General features: G+C 43.1%; 1 protein-coding gene across 3 annotated transcripts in view; it reads left to right on the top strand.

Moving 5' to 3' along the window:
- Positions 1-18,242, top strand: part of rnf207b (ring finger protein 207b) — a 37,152-nt gene that overhangs the window by 13,184 nt on the left and 5,726 nt on the right. For all 3 annotated transcript variants that reach the window (XM_043675979.2, XM_087980418.1, XM_043675981.2), the window contains 10 exons: positions 1,491-1,616; positions 3,048-3,094; positions 6,062-6,134; positions 6,977-7,045; positions 9,489-9,557; positions 9,647-9,771; positions 14,389-14,575; positions 15,199-15,384; positions 17,105-17,156; positions 17,979-18,096. In XM_043675979.2, coding sequence (XP_043531914.1) covers positions 1,491-1,616; positions 3,048-3,094; positions 6,062-6,134; positions 6,977-7,045; positions 9,489-9,557; positions 9,647-9,771; positions 14,389-14,575; positions 15,199-15,384; positions 17,105-17,156; positions 17,979-18,096 — 1,052 coding nt within the window. The remainder of the gene's footprint in view (positions 1-1,490; positions 1,617-3,047; positions 3,095-6,061; positions 6,135-6,976; positions 7,046-9,488; positions 9,558-9,646; positions 9,772-14,388; positions 14,576-15,198; positions 15,385-17,104; positions 17,157-17,978; positions 18,097-18,242) is intronic.

The following is an 18,242-nucleotide window of genomic DNA, read 5'->3' as shown; positions in this document are numbered from 1 at the left end:
TTCCTTGCTGGGCACAGTTTTGCCCTGGGCTATGGCCCAGTGTGTTATAGCTAAGAAGTGTTTTTGTAATTTAGCTACTGTTGTAATGTAAGAAACTCAGCACCTATTTTGCAGGCAATATAATTCCACAAACTGTCATAGAGATGTACAGCATGGAACTAGACCTTTTGATCCAAGTCATCCATGTGGACTAGATATACTAAGTTAATCGAGTCCCATTTGCCAACGTTTAGCCCATATCCCTCTAAACCCTTCCTATTCATATACCCATCCAGATGCATTTTAAATGTTGTAATTGCACCAGCCTCCACCACTTTCTGTGGCAGCTCATTGCATACACGCACCATCCTCTGTGTGAAAAAGTTGTCCCATAGGTCCTTTGAAATCTTTCCCCTCTCACCTTAAACCTATGCCCTCTAGTTTTGGACTCCCTCACCTCTGAGGAAAAGGCCTTGTCTACTCACACCCTTATCCATGCGCCTCATGATTTTCTAAACCTCTACAAGGTCATCCCTCAGTCTGCAATGCTCCAGGGAAAACAGCCCCAGCCTATTCAGTCTCTCCCTGTAGCTCAAACCCTCCAACCTTGGCAACATGCTTGTAAATCTTATCTGAACCCTTTCAAGTTTCGCAACATCCTTCCCAAAGCAGGGAAACCAAAATTGCACACAGCATTCCAAATGTGGTCCTGTACAGCTGCAAGATGAGCTCTCAACTCCTATACTCAATGCACTGACCAATAAAGGCAAACATACCAATGCCTTCGTCACAATCTTGTGTATCTGTGAATCCACTTTCAAGGAAATATGAACCTGCACTCCTAGGTCTCTTTGTTCCCCAGGACCTTACCATTAAGTGTATAAGTCCTGCCCTGATTTGCCTTTCCAAGTTGCTGCACCTCACCATTATCTAAATTAAACTCCATTGTGTAATAATAGTTCTGGGCCTCAATTGCGCTGGACAAATGGTTTGTGATACAGTGTGATACCAACAGTGTGGGTTCAATTCCTATGCTGGCTGAGGTTACCATGAAGGACGGTCCTTCTCAGCCTCTCCCTTGCCTGAGGCATGGTGATCCTCCGGTTAAACCACCACTAGTCATCACTTTATAATGAGAGAGCAGCCATGTGGTCTGGTGGGACTTTAGTGACTTTACCCTTTACTATGCGATAATGACCAGATCATCTGATTTTTCATGGTGTTGGTTGAAATATAAATATTGGCTTGGACAGTGGGTCAAACACCCCTACTCCACTTACTACACTAGGAATGTCAGTTAGGAGTTTTGGGCTTAAGCCCCGATATAGAATTTGAATCCACAGTCTTCCACTGCAGAGGTAAACATGCTGCTTATGGAGTGAAGACTGACAGCCAGCCTAATGAGATTACTAAATTGGCATTATTGTACTGAAAGTAATGTTTCAGCTAAAGAACAAGGGGGTTACTTCCTGTTAAAGACCCTCCGTCCTCATGGTCAATTTGTTCATTAGGCAGTGAAGGAACTTCAAACATCCACACGAGAAGCCATCATCCTCTTGAAGGCCATGATCAACGAGGTGAGAGCCAACGTCATTGAAGAGGAGTCAGCCATCAGCTCACTGTTCAACAGTATGCAGGTAACATACAGCATCAAAACAAATTAAGTAAATAAAGGTGTCACTGAGTATAAGGAACCACTGAGAGGCAGAGGAGGCTCACAGTTTGTTCACACGGTTTGTTCTTTTGTCACTTGCTGCTCAAATCCTTATCCACGCTAATGTCACCATGACCATTCCAACATTCTTCTGACTTTCCATCCTTTCTGCTCTTTCAAAATTATGCTAGCAATATCCTATCAGACACAAAGTCCCCTTCATGCCTGTGCTCTCTACACATTAGCTCCCAGTCTGGCATTATCATGATGTTAGAACTCTCATTCATGTGTTCATATCTTCAATGGCCTTCTCCCTCTTTATCTCTGTAACTTCCTCCAGTCCTACAATCCTCCAAGGTTGTAGTCCTCCAGGTCTGATCTTCTGCACACCCCAAACTTTTATCATTCCACTATTTGTGCCCATGTCTTAATCCGCAATTCCTTTACTAAGTTCTCTGCCTCCTTCCCTCTCTCATCCTTTAAATAATTCTTGAAAACTCAATTTGTCCAAACGTTTGGTCACCTGTACAAATATCTTCTCATGTATCTTAGTGTCAATTTTCACCTTGGGACAGTTTACTGTGTTAAAGATGCTCCATTCCTCAGAGTGAGCTAAAGTCGCTGTAGTCCCAGAGAACTATAGGGCTCGTCTCTCATTACAGAGAGATATCTGGTTGTGAGTTCAACCTAAGGGTAACCAGATTCAGGTGAGTAGCAAAGTTGAGAAGGTGGGACCTTCATGGTAACCTTAGCCAGTACAGGAATTGAATGCCTCTTGGCATCACTCTGCATTGCAAAGCAGCCATCCAGCCAAGTGAGTTAACTGACCTGGTTTGTGATGCAGAGTGATGCTAATAGCTTGGGTTCAGTTCCCGACTGGCTGAGGTTACACAGAGGACTCTCTTTTTCAACCTCTCCCCTCAACTTTTCTGAAGAAGATCTGTGGAGAGTTTCTCTCTCCACAGATGCTGCCTGACTTGCTGAGTTTCTCCAGCATTTTCTGTGTTTCCACACTTTCTAATCCTGTTAACATTTTTAATACTGTTATCAGGATCCCAGTTTAACCATCTTAAGTGAGTACAAGCCAAAGTTATGGAACCAGGCCTCAATGTTTACATGCATATAATCTGGTGAGCCTTCGCTGCGGCATCCCCTTCAAGGTCAATGAGTGTAATGCCCAAATCTGACTGAAGTGAGGACTTGGTCACATGAACAAAAAAAAGCAATTGTTCATTGGGTCCTTGGTGCAATCCTAATAAAAACATGTCTGAGTCAGCAATTCTGACTGCAGGTGTATGCTAGGCTGGGTGTTAAGAGTGGAGGCGTGAGTGTGTAAGGGATGGAGATTCAGAGTGGTGGGTTCTAAATGGTGCTTACATGATGAAGACCTGACAGTTTACTTTTCATATTCCAGGAAACATTAGCCGAGAGGAAGAAAATACTCCTGAAAACTGCTCAGAAGTAAGTGCGATCTTCTCAGTAGAATGAGAGGGCAAGGGGCAGGAGAGGGGACTGTCAGGGGGCATCAGAGGGGACTGTCAGGGGGCATCAGAGGGGACTGTCAGGGGGCAGCAGAGTGGACTGTCGGGGTCAGCAGAGGGGACTGTCAGGGGGCATCAGAGGGGACAGCAGAGGGGACTGTCAGGGGGACAGCAGATGGAACTGTCAGGGGGGACAGCAGATGGAACTGTCAGGGGGGACAGCAGATGGAACTGTCAGGGGGGCAGCAGAGGGGACTGTCAGGGGGACAGCAGAGGGAACTGTCGGGGGGCAGCAGAGGGGACTGTCAGGGGGACAGCAGATGGAACTGTCAGGGGGGCAGCAGGGGGGACTGTCAGGGGGACAGCAGAGGGGGCTGTCAGGGGGACAGCAGAGGGGACTGTCAGGGGGCATCAGAGGGGACAGCAGAGGGGACTGTCAGGGGGACAGCAGATGGAACTGTCAGGGGGACAGCAGAGGGGACTGTCAGGGGGACAGCAGAGGGGACTGTCAGGGGGACAGCAGATGGAACTGACAGGGGGCAGCAGGGGGGACTGTCAGGGGGACAGCAGGGGGGACTGTCAAGGGGACAGCAGATGGAACTGTCAGGGGGCAGCAAGGGGGACTGTCAGGGGGACAGCAGAGGGGGCTGTCAGGGGGAAGCAAGGGGGACTGTCAGGGGGACAGCAGAAGGGACTGTGGGGGGACAGCAGATGGAACTGTCAGGGGGCAGCAAGGGGGACTGTCAGGGGGCAGCAGGGGGGACTATCAGGGGGACAGCAGAGGGGGCTGTCAGGGGGACAGCAGATGGAACTGTCAGGGGGACAGCAGAGGGGATTGTCAGGGGGACAGCAGAGTGGGAGGGCAGGACAACAGAATATTGCTAGGCTTCTCCCTAAAGGCTCATTGGCTGAGGCGGTGAGTAGCTGATCCACCCAGATGAGCACTCAGAGCGAATTTGAGTTTTGCTTCATGTTCTTGCCATTGGTTCCTTGGCCAATCAGATTGCACCTGTGCCCTCTGGTTAATAACCTCTTCTATTGGAAATGGTTTCTCCCTGTCTGTCATAATTTTGAATGTCTACTCAGTTTCACCTTAATCTTCCATGCTCAGTGAAGAGCAGCTTCACTTCAGTCTCTTCAAAAGACTGAAGTCTCTGCTATGATTGTGATAAATAATGCAACTTCTGTACGGCCTGAGTTATTGGAGAAGGGAGATAAATCAGCCAGGTTTCCTGCTCCTAATTATAATGTATCATTAATATCATAATATTTTATCAAACTGCAACTGCCTATCTGAATGCCTCCCTGATGGGCACAGTTTATAAAGTACCTTCAACACAGTTTTATTCCTGTGCCCCAGGGCAGCTTGAAGTTAGAATAGTTAACCCACTCATTGCACTGGGATCAGTTAATCCTGACAATATGTCCTCCTGAGAGGAATGTCATGGTGCACTGCTCCCAACCAGCTGCTGGTATAGATTAGTAACAGGACTGGAACTAAGCAAAGACCCACTCTCCTAATCTACCATTTCCACCTCCTCCTGGATAGTCTGCTCAGTACTGTCAGTGTACTGCAGGAATTACCCTTGCATTGAATCTACAGCACAAAAATAGGCATTCAGCCCAATAGGCTGTTTATGCTCTGCACGAGTCTCTTCCCTCCCTCTCTTCATCTAACCGGTTCAACATAATCTTATACTTCTCCCACATGTGCTGAGTTTGTCCTTAAATACATCTGTGCTATTCATCTCAATCAGTCCATCTGGTAGAGGGTTCCACATTTTAGCCACTCTTTCGGTAAAGAGGTTTCTCCTGAATTACCTATTGAATTTGTTGGTGATTATCTTTTATTTACAGCCTCTAGTTTTGGATTGCCTTAAGTTCCATTGAAGGAACTTAAGCTCAGCAGGTATTAATTAAAGCAGATATTACATTGTCTCTTCAGTTTGAGTGATTATTGAATGTAACATTGGGATGAGGAAAGGTGGATGTTTGATGACAAGCATGGAAATAATGAACTGAAAAGCGTCTTTCCATACTGTAAGAACTCTATGATTCTAATAAGAGTGAGATGGATTGGAATTTGAACATGTCTGCATAGGTTTCCTCTGGCTGCTCTGGTTTCCTCCCACAGTCCAAAGATTGTGCAGTTTAGGTGGATTGGCCCATAGTGTCCGGGGATGTGTAGATTAAGTGGATTAACTATGGGAAATGCAGGATCACAGGGATGGAATAAGAGTCTGGGTCTGGGTGGGATTCTCTTTGGAGGGTCAGTGTGGATGGGCCAATGGTCTGCTTCCACACTGTAGGGATTTTGTGAAATCTTTTCCCATTATTTGATGCGGTGGTTCCCACATACAGAGATGTATAATAGATCCAGACTCATTGCTTCACGTGCTATCCTCATCTCATATTGATTAAGAGGAACAGCAGGCTATAGATACACAAAAGAAACCCAGCAATAACGGACATAATATCAAGCCTTAATGTCCCTGTGGTAGCATTCCCATTCCTGATCATCCAGTGACCCCTGCTGGAAAAGACTGAATGTTAGTTCCATTGTTATATTGTTGTGATCAATTGGTGACAATTACTGCAGCCTTGCACAATGAAGGTCAGTTGGGTTAGGTAACTACAAGAAAGTGAGGACTACAGATGCTGGAGAGTCAGCGAAAAAGGTGTTGCTGAAAAAGCACAGAAGGTAAGGCAGCATCCAAGGAGCAGGAGAGTCCGACAATTCAAGCGTAAGGTCTTCATTAGGATGAAGGGCTTATGCACAAAACATCGACTCTCCTGCTCCTTGGTTGTTGCCCCCCTTAGGTAACTAAAGCAACTATTGTACCTATTGCACCTTCAAAAGACTTGAGTATGAAACTGACTAGAGGAATCACAAAGCCAGTAAAATGAGCCTCTTGCTCTAACTTAAAACTTCTGATTCTTTTTCCAGTCAACATGAAGATAAAGAGAAAGCTTTTAAAGAGCAGCTTTCAAATATGGCTGCACTGTTACCCACCCTTCAGGTGAGTGAATCAGGAACTCCATTTTCCTGTCTCTCCCTCATAACCCTTGACTCTCTTGACTAACAAAACACCAGGCCTACTTCAGGGAGTGTGTGAAAACATGAGTCCTGCAGGAATATCCTTGTCCCATAGTGAGATCTGAGCTAATCCTCACCATTCCTCAAACCACAGAGATGAGTAATTTGGAAGATTGGCTGGAGTTTATATAGTACACTGCTGTGTGCCATTGGGTATTGGACTCCAACATACTCCTAACAATCTCTCTCCAACAATGTACCAATTTGTGTGCACAGAAATCTCAGGGCTGACACTGCTGTGCTGCCCTGAGGAAGTGCTACATTATTAGACATCCATCTTTTAGCTGAGTGTTGAGCCAAGGCCTCATTTGTTCTGTAAAGCAGAATGCAGAAATTACACTGTGCCTTTCTGAAGAGGAGTCGGGGACATCTCCCTGGTGTTCTGGGATCAATATTTATCCCCAATTCATATCAGTAGGTACCTGATTAAGACCTGGTTGTCACATTTCTTGTATTGTATTTACCATACAATTAATGCAATAGCTATAAAGCTACAAAGGTTGCAAAGCTATCTAATTGCAAGTTTTCCTTTCTCTGTTCCGTTCTTTCTCACTTTGTGTACCTTTATGTCATGGTGTGCCTCATCCTTGCTCTACACAACAGTCACTGAACACAAAGCTGGATCACAGTGTAACATGCTTTATAATGTTTTGAAGACATGATAAAGTTTAACATTAAAAAAACATTTACTTTGTTGCTTCTTTCAAGTAAATGAACGGGATCATCTAATTGCTTTCCCTCTCTAACGTTTTCCTTTCTGGTCAGGTCCACCTTGTCACTTGTTCTGCTTTCCTCAGCTCTGCCAATAAGTTTGAATTCTTGGACTTGGGCTATGTAAGTATGTGCAATAGTTTCTAAAAGGTGAATGACATGAAAGGAGGAAAGTGCTCTCATAACAGCCACCAAAAGGCTTGAAAAACACAATTGGCTTACTGATGGAATATTTTGGTCTCTTATCACCTCAATTATCCAGTTTGTAAACACTTTGAGCTCTATTGAACAGAGTCTGGGTTTGATCCAGCACTGTCTTTGCTCGGATATGACGTGAAGGTGAAGGTGTTGGACTGGGGTGTACAAAGTTAAAACAACACCAGGTTGTAATGCAACAGGTTTATTTGGAAGCACTAGCTTTTGGAGGGCCTCACCTGGTGTTGTGTGATTTTTAACTCTGCCTAGTTAGCCAGTCTTGGCTGGGTCAGTAATAGGAACTAACATTGCCTGCAGTAACCCCTGGAATATATGGTTAGTGTGTGTGTGTGTATGCGCGTGTGTGTACATGCGTGTGTTTGTTCACATTGGACAAGGGCAGGATCAGTTTTGATGGCCTTCCTTCTGGGAAGAAAGGTCATAAATACATTGTCAGAATAACTCATTGTAATGCCTCTTGGATTTCTTAGCATTTCTATCCCCATATACATTCCACCACCTTTGACCTCTCCACTGATCCAACATTCCATCTCCCATTGATTCCTTTGCTTACTTCCATTTCTGGAACATTCCATCTCAAATTGCCTCCTCTCTCATTCAATGATTTTTTGAAATTATTCTTTTTTCACTTTGCATTCCTTTCTCCCCTGCTTTCCTTTCTGCTTATTGTCCTGAAGATACCTTTCTGACCCTGTATGCACTCTGGACAATCTATTCAACTGCGTGAGGTATCACAAAGGAGTCCATGTTGCATTTAAATAAGGAGCTGCTCACCCTTCTAACAGGTGTTACTAAGCATCAGGACAGGGAATTGTCTCCTAATTCCCTGAACAATATACATTGTGATTGATTGACAAATATCTCATGCAAAAACTTGGTTGAAGAGAGAATTTTTAAGATGCATCTTTATGGCATAGAAAGGTGGAGAGGCTTAGGGAGCGATTTCCAGAGAGGAAGGCTTAGACAGCTAAAGATAAACCTGCCAACGGAAGCATGAAGGAAATCAGAGATGTGCATAAGGCCAGAAATGGAGGAGTGCAAAGTTGTTGAGAAGGAGGATGTTACAGAGATTGGGGAGATTTAAAAACAAGGTTAAGAATTTTAACCTGGTGGCATTGCTGGTCTGGGAGCTGATTTTAGTCCGTGAGCACAGGTTAATGAGAGTTGTAGGTGAAAAATAAAGATGCACTGACATGACAACAATTTTTCACCCATTTAAAGACAACTCAAAATGTATCTGAGGTAAATGGCTTCAATCAGACAAAAGTTCATTACATGTGGACAGGGTATCAGATGTGTGATGAGGTATTACTGGGGCATTCCAGTCATTGCTCTGCCATGCACAGACTCATGCCCCACTCTCCTTGCTTTGTCCTGGATGAAAGGTTAACAGTACTGTTTTCTTGGAAAAGCTCCACCCAGTTTGAACTACTGCTCTTCAACCACAGAATCGGACACCAACCAACAGAAACAATTTGTATTCACATAGCATCCTTAGCTCATAAAAATGCCCCAAGGCACTTCAAAAGAGGAATTATCAGATAAACCTTGACATGGGAGGCAATATTAGTATAGATGACCAAAAGTGTAATCAGCAAGGTCGATTTTAAGCAGCATCTTAAAAGGAATAGTGAAATGTATAGAAAAGCAGAGAGGTTTAGGGAATGGATTTTAGAACATGAGAGCCAGGAAGCTGAAAGCATCTCCGATAGTGAAACAAAGGAAATCATGAACATGAAAGGGGCTCGAATTGGAAGAGTACAGCATCTTAGAAGTATAGGACTGCAGCAGCTACAGAGGTGGGGAAGGGTTGGGGCCATGCAGGAATCTGAAAACAAAAATAAGCAATTTAAATTTGAGGTGTTTCTAGACCAGGAGCCAGTGAGCACAGGGATGATTACTGAACAGGATACAAACATTGCCTCAATAAGGTCACACCTTCCAATGTGAAAAACAGTGAGGAACCTGTGAATCATGGGTGTGGACTGATTAGTGCAAAGGCTCTGGCCTGCAAAAGTTCAGAATCTTCACAAATGTCTAATTTATTTTGTGTTGAGTTCAGTAAAGTTTTTCAGATGTGAAGTTGAGTCTTGGCAGATGTTGTTAGCCATCCACAATTGGCCCTACAGTCTTTAGCAACTGAAGCATAATATGCTGGAGGCTGCTGCAAGCAACACAGAAAAAAGGCTTAAAAATAACTTCAAATTGTTAATTAAAAGATACTAGAAATGAGGGAAAGAAAAGCTATCTGACTGGCAACATGTGCTTTCATGACATCACTGGGAGTACATTGGGATTCCTAATCCAGGATTGGAATTCCATTTTTTTTTTACTTTCTATCTTTCCACAGCAACTCATGGAGAGGCTGCAGAAGATTGTTAAACTCCCCCATCGCCTGAGGCCCACACAGAGCAGCAAGGTAAGATACAAGCTGCCAGCACTAGGAATTGAACACCACTGAGAAAGGCCAACTGTTCTAAGTTCAACAGAGGTGATTTCCTTTTCCAGATTAACACAGAGTACAGGCCAGAGTTTGCCCGATGTCTGGAGCCCCTGCTCTTCCTGAACCATCGGCGTTCTGGATCAATGACTGGAGGAGGTCCAGGAACTGGAATAAGCAATGGAAATGGAATGTAAGCTGGTCTACAACACGTTGCATTTACGTAGCAATTTTGGCACAGGACATGTTGCATGATCGCTTAGATGGCAGCATCATCAGACAAACAAAATCTGACATCAAACTACAGGAAGAGATATTAGGAATACATTTCTGTAGCATCTTTCATGAACTTAAGATGAATCAAAGCAAATTATATTCAATTAAGTACTTATTTGAAGTACAGTTGTTATAGTATGGAAGCAGTGCAGTGAATTTGTGAACAGCAAGTTCCCACAAACAGCCTTGGCCTGTTCGATAACCTGTTTATTTATAAAGGTCATTGAGGGATAAATATTAACCAGAACATTGAAGGTGACTCCATTGCACTTCTTCGAAATAGTGCCATGGGAATTTTCATGTCCACCTGAGAAAGCAGGTACAGCCTTGGCTTCGTATGTAATCATAAGTCAGAAGGGTAGAAGGAGCAGTTTGAAAGAGCAATCTTTGAGAACAGAGATGAAGAGGCTTGGAGATGAAGCAGCCATTGGTGGGATGAGGAAATTGGGGAAACACAAGAGGTCGGAATTGGAGGAGTGCAGAGATCTTGGAGCTGGAGAATGTATAATAACATGTTGAAGGGGCTGATGAAGCCATGGAGGGACTTGGAAACAAGAATGAGTAATAAAGATCAGCAAGATGATCAAAACAGTTAATCATCGGGATAATCTGGAGAGGCCTAATGATCTATTGATGTACAACAAAAAAAAGGTGACAAGCAGCAATTTTAGTTACTTTGGTTTGTCGATAAATATCATGAACTTGTTTCACTTTCCCTTTTTGCTGTAGTTCTTTCCTTCTTTCACAAGGGCAAAAAAACCCCCTGTTGTTCCAAAATCATTCTGAGGACCCTGGTGATATCCATGGTACCTACCTTCATTGTTGAGTTTATTCTGTCTCTGGCCCAGTGCTAACCCAAGATCCAGGATGCCTAACAGACACATTGCGATAACATTCATCTAAATTTATACAGTTAATTGCTTCTCAGTCCCACACACAATTTACATCAAGGGAAAGATTGAGTTCCACTTGTGTCTCATGTGAACCATATACCTACAAACTCGTCCCCAGTGATAAGACCCCAGTGGGATGACCCGAGAACCCATTCCCAACTCTGTATTCAGTGGAGCCAGATGCTATATTAAACCATAAGAAACAGGAGCAGAATGTCATACACATTGTGGAACCTGCTTCACCATTCAATATTATTCAATAATATTACATGAGGGGCCTCATGTTGGTACAGTAGTAGTGTTCCTAACTCATATCTAGGAGGCTCAGATTGAAGTCCCACTTGTACCAGTAGTGTGTAATAAATTCTCTGAACAGGTTGCTTAGAAAATATCTCTAACTTAGTGTGCAAGGCAGAATCTTTACTTGACTGAAGTGGAGCTGCTTTCTATCAGCTAACAGGTGGCAGATGGATAACCTTATTACATGGAATAGTTTTATTTCCAAGCTATGTCTGCCAAATCTGACAGTTCTTGGAAATGTCGATACGCAAGTGTGGCAAGCAGTGCTGCAGTGTGGTCCGTGGGGGCTGGGCACAGCCACATGTTCCAGACTGAAGCAAACCCATTGCAATCCTTTTCTTTTACTTTCTTTCCCAATTCTTTCTTATATTTCTCTTCAAGCTCACACTAGAAAATGGCTGTATAGTCCAAACAACCACTCAGCACCTTTGTGTGAATCTGGGAAGATAGTGTCATAGAGTCATTCAGCAGGGAAACAGACTCTTCGGCCCAACCTTGCCGACTATAATCATAAACTAAATTCATCCTATCTGCCTGCACTTGGCCCGTATCCCCCAAAACTTATCAAACATATTTTAAACATTGTAACTGTACCCGCATTCACCATTTCCTCTGGAAGTTCATTCCACACTATTCACTCTCTATATATGAAAGTTGCCCCTCGTATCCTATTTAAATTTTTCTCCTCCTAATATGCTCCCTAGTATTGAAATCGCCCACCTTAGGGAAAAGACACCTGCCATTTACCTTATCAATGCCCCTAGTGATTTAAAAAACCTCTATAAGGTCATCTCTCAACCTCCTACGGTCCAGTGAAAAAAGTCCCAGTCTATCCAGCCTGTCCCTATAACTCAAACCTTCCATTTCTGGCAATATTCTGGTAAATCTTTTCTGCACCCTCTCCACCTTGATAATATCTTTCATGTAACAGGGCAACCAGAACTTGACACAGTATTCCAGAAGAGGCCTCACCAATGTCCTGTACAACCTCAACGTGACTTACCAACTCCTGTACTCAAAGGACTGACAAGCATGCTAAATGCCTTCTTAACCACCCTGTCTATATGTGACACAAGCTCCAAAGAATTATATAGCTGAGCCCCTAGGTCTCTCTGTTCTTCAGCACTACCCAAGGTCCTACTTTTAATTGTACATATCCTGCCCTTGTTTGTTTTACTAAAATGCAATACCTCATATTTATTCAAATTAAACTCCATCTGCCACTCCTCAGCCCATTGACCCAATTGATCATGAATTATTTGTAATCTTAGATAACCTTTTTCATTGTCTACTATACCACTAATTTTAGTGTCATCTGCAAACTTATTAACTATGCCTTCTATATTCTCATCGAAATCACTCATATAAATGACAAACAAAAGTGGACGTGGCATCGATCCCTGTGGAACACTGCTGGTAACAGGCCTTCCAGTTTCAAAAACAACCCTCTGCTATTAAGCTCATTTTGCACCAGTTGGCAATTGTGAGATGGATGGTCAATTGTGTGGGGCATCACTCCGTCCCTCTGTTCTCATCTGTAAGAGGTGCCTTCTTTTTGATCAGTCATTAAACCAGTGCCTATATACTGTCAGCTGGATGTGCAGAATTCCACAACATTATTCGAGAAAAGGCAGAGGGAAATCTCCTTGGTGTCCTGGCCAATATTTATCTGACAATCAATATCAGCAAATTGCTGCTTGTGGAAACTTGCTGTAAGTAAACTGACTGCTGCATTTCCTATGCTGCAACAGGGATTACATTTCAAAAGTACATCATTGGCTGTAAGACACTTTGTGGCATTCTAGGGTTTTGAAAGGCACTATACAGATGCAAGTATTTTCTTTTTAAAGTTGTATATTATCCCTTTGTCATTTGCTGGTAATGAGTTATTCAGTGAACTTACGGCAGCTTTGCTTTGTGAACAGTACCTTCACAAGATGGCAGTCAGACCCTTATCTGCCTTTTATAGTCAGTGCAATGGTACAGGCTGTGCTGGATGGATTAACACATTATCTGCTCTTTGCTGAATGATGACGTACATCCCTGTAATATTTTCCATATAACCTCTGCAGTTTTCAGGCCCAGTTTCTCCCGTGAGTGATTGACAAATGTCTCCAGCCGAGTGTGGCCCCTGCAGGAACAAGGCCTTGCCTGCTGCCACTATTTTTATCAGAATTTCAGGGAACTGTCTAGGACACAATTCACTGGGATTGTTTATATTTAGTCTTGTTGATGTCAGTATATGGCCCTCACAAAGTGAAATAGTTACACAGACAGGGGGGAGCATCAACGAGACCAGGGTCTGGAGTACGAAAGATAGTTGCAAGAGATTTCAAAGCAGAAGTCTTCTGCCTGGCGAGCAGAGAGGTAGAGGGAAGTTAGGTCACAGGTAAGTTGCTGATTTAACTTATTCTTTAATCAATTTAAGATTGTCATCCTTGAGGCTGCAATTGACTCTATCTTTCTCTGCACATCCTTTGATGCTGCTTGTAACTGCCAAGATTCTGGCACATTTTCCCTTTGAGGGTATGCAGTCGTTCCTGTTTCTCTCTACCCTTATTTTCTACTAGTTTTTGTATCAGAGTAAATTAAGGTTTGTGATAGCCCAAAACTCTGAGGATCTGAATCACGCCTGAAACTCTTAGCCAATATGCTTACATCTCCTGCTTTCAGCACTTGGGACTAAATATTTAACTTCATACAATGTTCCTCAGCATCAAGAGAAGCACAACAATCTCCTGAAATATGAACTCTGATCTTTTGGCAAATGCAGTCACTCTGCAGAACCCACTGCCCTCTGGATAAGTGTTGGCTTTTTGACAGATCTGTGATTTGGTAGCTGTCTTGATGGCATATTTATCCAGTAAGTTCTCGAACCATATATTCCAGGAGTGCATGGGTTTTAGCCACACTCTCTAATAAGTTAGTAGCTCATACTGAAAAGCAATTAAGAATGTGGTACAGAAAGGAGGAGTTAATTGTCACCCAGGAGCCCTGCTCATCATTAATACTCTATGATCCTTGCTGGACTGGTCTTAACAGTGTGATTCACCACAGAATAGACTGACTACATGTAATGTTTAGAATTAGAGAAAAGACAGATAGCAAGTACACAGTGCTGTCTTGTAGTAGCAGTGCACCTGAGGGGACAGATGGGCCTTCATTTAACATTACAGCTGAAAGACTGTTGAGTGAGGGATTGACACCTATCAAACTCAATCTCAGTAACAGTCTACACCTTCGGACAAAAGCAGGAACTCAACAAGAGAACACCGTCATAACATTTTTGTAGTCTGTCTTTAACAATGAGCCATGTTATTTGTGTTTGTTTTTAAATACAGGAACTTGGTGGGCACCAAGACATTTCCACTTTCTGATTCTTGTGCATCCATGGGCGAAATGTCCCTGACAAACACAGTGACATGTAAGCCCACCTCGCATCGTTACATTAGCACAAAGGTCCTGCTGGCAGAGGGAGGTCACAGTCCTTTCACAGAGCATTGCCGGACTTACGAGAATACATTCAAGGTAAGAGAAGTATGGAATAAGTAGTGACCAGAGATCAAGACATTGTCTGGTGGTTTTACTGTGGAACAGGCTGACAATCCATCAACAAGAAAGACTTGCACTTGTTGATCTAGAAACTTCTCCAAGAGTTTTACAGACAATCAAATACATTTGCAGCATTGTCATTAAGGAAGTGCTGGAATCAATTCATGTTTGGTACATCCTGAGGTTGTGAGAAAATGTGGTATAAATGCAATATATTCTTTCTTAACTTACAACAAACTCCTAGATTTGATCTCCAGCTCCACCAAGCCTGTCATCTCTGGTGGGAGCAAGGGCAGGATCAGGCAAGATTCCCAATTCCAATCACTATCCAGGGTGTAGACAGTTTGGGTAATGTGACACTTTTCATTGGTAACTATCATGGTGACATTCATTGTCGGGGCTCATTCCTGAGGAATGACCATCTGAGTGAGATGAGAGAAAGCCAGGGGTTCAGTAAAGACATGACTTAAAAGGAGTCACCATTCTTAAATGACCTTGAGAGTAAAGAGGCTAGTGGGAGGCAATTGTGAGGCTTAAGAAATGTTAGCAACTACCTGCCCATCTCCTGTCTCTCACTGGTGATTGTCTGATTTGCCAAGGCCTTACAGACAGAACTACAGTCACTGAAGGACCAGGTGCAAGAGATGCACCGGGATCTGACCAAACATCACTCGCTCGTCAAGACAGATGCAATTGATGAGATCCTACAGAAATCGCTGCAAATGGAAACTCAGATTTCTTCCCAATACTCCTCTGTGGAGACTATGAGGACCATGTTTGAGGAGGTACAGATAATGCCAATAGTTTCACTGTAGAGGTTTCTTGGTTTTTGTTTTGATTCCAGTAAAAATTAGAATGAATGAATGATGGATCATTGAGGGGCTCTGTCAGTACATGGCCTGGTTATTTACAGAGTAAAACATCCAATGCATTATGCCAGGCAGGGAGGACTCTTTTACAGAATATTTTATATTGTCTCTACCAAACGCTCTGAGATAATCATTTTGTACAAACTTAGTGGCACAAGAACATGCATAAACTTTTTTACTCCTTGAGTCTAGTATTTTATGGCTGACTTGCTTCTCACTTCCATTTATCAGCCTTTGCTCCATGTCCCTTGACTGCCTCACCTAACAAGAATGTCAACTGCTCCACAACCTGGCTCTTTTCAAAGATTAACTCAACTCACCCATCTTCTTGCCACATCCTTCAATTTTTTATCTTTAGAAAATTCTCTGGTAGATGATTGCCCACTGGCATTGTTACTGAAGGCCCAGGCTAATGCTCTGGGGACATTGGTTTGGATCCTATCATGGCAGATGGTGAAATTTAAATCCAATAAAAAGCTGGTCTAATGGCAACCACATAAACATTGTCAATTATCGTAAAAACACAATGAGTTCACTTGTATCCTATACTGAAAAAAATCTGCCATCCTTACCTCGTCTAATCTACAAATGACCCCAGACCCACAGCAAAATGTCTGACTCTTAACTGCCCTATGGACAATCAGGTATGGGTAATAAATGCTGGCCCAGCCGTTGATGCCCACATCCCATGAATGAATTAATAAAGGAACAGAAGTAAATTTATAACACCCACCTAAAAGTCATTCGCTTAAACCTGGCTCTACTATTCGTATTATTCAATGGTTGAGAAAGTTCTGCCTAAACTCATCGTCTTGCCAGTTCTCTCCCCTGGGTTGAGCTCAAGGAGTGTTTCAAATCCACGGAAATTGGACAAGTCCAATCAAGTGCCTATTAGGGTGTGCGGTCAAACTCACAATGTCAGCAGCTGATATGTGTGGGTTTGATAGGGCAAGAGATCATAGGTGAGCTAATTCCTGTTTTCACACATGGTTCTCAGATTTGTTTTTCCCAGCAGGGATCATCAGATAGTAACTGGAACTGCTGGCCAGTTGACCCCTTGCTCATGCAGAGGCAGAACAACAATTTGGTTGCACCTAATTGTCACCTCAGCTGAAGTCAGGGACATTAAATTCGGGCACTGCTTGCCTTCTTAGATTGACGTAAAAACGGCACTATTTTGAAGAACTGCAGGGGGGACTCCGTCTAGTATCCTGTTCAATACTTATCCCTCAACCAACATCACAAGAAACAGATTACCTGACCATTTTCACATTGCTTGTGGGACCTTGCTTTGCGTTTCCTATATTACAACAATAATACATTTTTGGACTTGTTAAGATCAGCGCTTCTGCAACATAAATACAAGTATGTCACCTGTCCCCAACACTCCTTCAGCTGCCTAAGCTCCACACTAAATTCCTCTCTCTGCCTCTTCACAGCCTCATTAAAATACACATCTGACCAATATCACTTATTGTAATATTTCCTCCTTTGACCCAGTTTATACCTTTTAGTCACACATCTGTTGAAGTATTTTTGGATTTATCTGTGTTAAAGATGCTAAAGAAATGCACGTAGTTACATAAATCCTCATACAGGAAGGATAAACCAATGCTCACTCTTCTTTGTTCCTCAGGTTTGGGAGGAAACCTACCAGAGAGTTGCAAATGAACATGAGATTTATGAAGGTATCGCTAGTTGTGTCAGTTTCTCACCCAAATGTTGCTCATGCACTTGGTTGGCTGGATTCTTTTTAAAGTTGTATGTTCCATTGTGGGAAGACTTTAGGTGTCTCATTCCATCACAATCTGGTCTGCAAGATCTATTGTTTCTAATTGATAAAACACTGTAAACATATAGTTCCCACTACCAGCATACTAGACCTTCAATATGTGTGGGATGTACAAGATGTACTGCAGTAACTCACCAAAGACTTCTTTGGCATCACTACCCTAACCCCAGTCTGCATCATTTGAAATGATAAGAGTTGTACTTCCCCTTTCCAAGCTTGTCTTCCTTCTTAACAATCCCTTTGGATGGAGGAGGACTTCCTTCCACTCAGGTTCGATGGATTGAGACAGCTAATAAATCCAGTGGGTGACCTGCAGATTCAGCCACATGTTGGGCACATGGTGCTTGAGAGTTTGAGTGAATGGACTGATTAGATTTTTGCACCCACTCTGATGTTTCCATTGTACCTCTGCACGTTCCCAACAAAGTCACATAATGGGTTTGGTGCCTTCCCAACCGAGATTTCACTATTTTGGTTGGTCACAAGCCAGATCTCCCTTGAGTCGTTAGGGATGATTGACCTCTATGGGAATGCTTTGAAGGCATCCCAAAGCACTTCTGCTATCCCTTTGGGGTTCTTGTCAAGTCCAAGATCCAAGAACCAGACAAATGTCAGCATTCCATCATTGTCGTACCACAGTACAGAATGTGCATTCATGTGACTACAATAAAGTAAACCCAGGACTCTTATATGCATTCCATATTGTTATATTTTCCAGCCCAACTGCACGACCTCATGCTGCTCAAACAAGAGAACACCTATCTAATGACAATTGCACGTCAAATAAGTCCATACATCCGCTCAATTGCCAAGGTGAAGGAACGCCTCGAGCCCAGGTTAGTAATTCCCATCATACCTACATTTCTTCCCTTATATTTCTGTGTTCCTTTCCTCTCTTAGAAGTTCTGTCTCTCACTGGGGTGGGTATTTTCCTTGCAAGTACCAGCCTTCCTCTACTGACTTGTCTTCATCCACAGATGAT

The sequence above is a fragment of the Chiloscyllium plagiosum genome, unplaced genomic scaffold (assembly GCF_037043375.1).
Source record: "Chiloscyllium plagiosum isolate Xiang-an unplaced genomic scaffold, Cpla_swu_hap1 HiC_scaffold_37, whole genome shotgun sequence".
Classification (NCBI taxonomy): Eukaryota; Metazoa; Chordata; class Chondrichthyes; order Orectolobiformes; family Hemiscylliidae; genus Chiloscyllium; species Chiloscyllium plagiosum.
The sequence above is the reverse complement of the archived record's forward strand: the minus strand, read 5'-3'. Positions and strand labels throughout refer to the sequence as shown.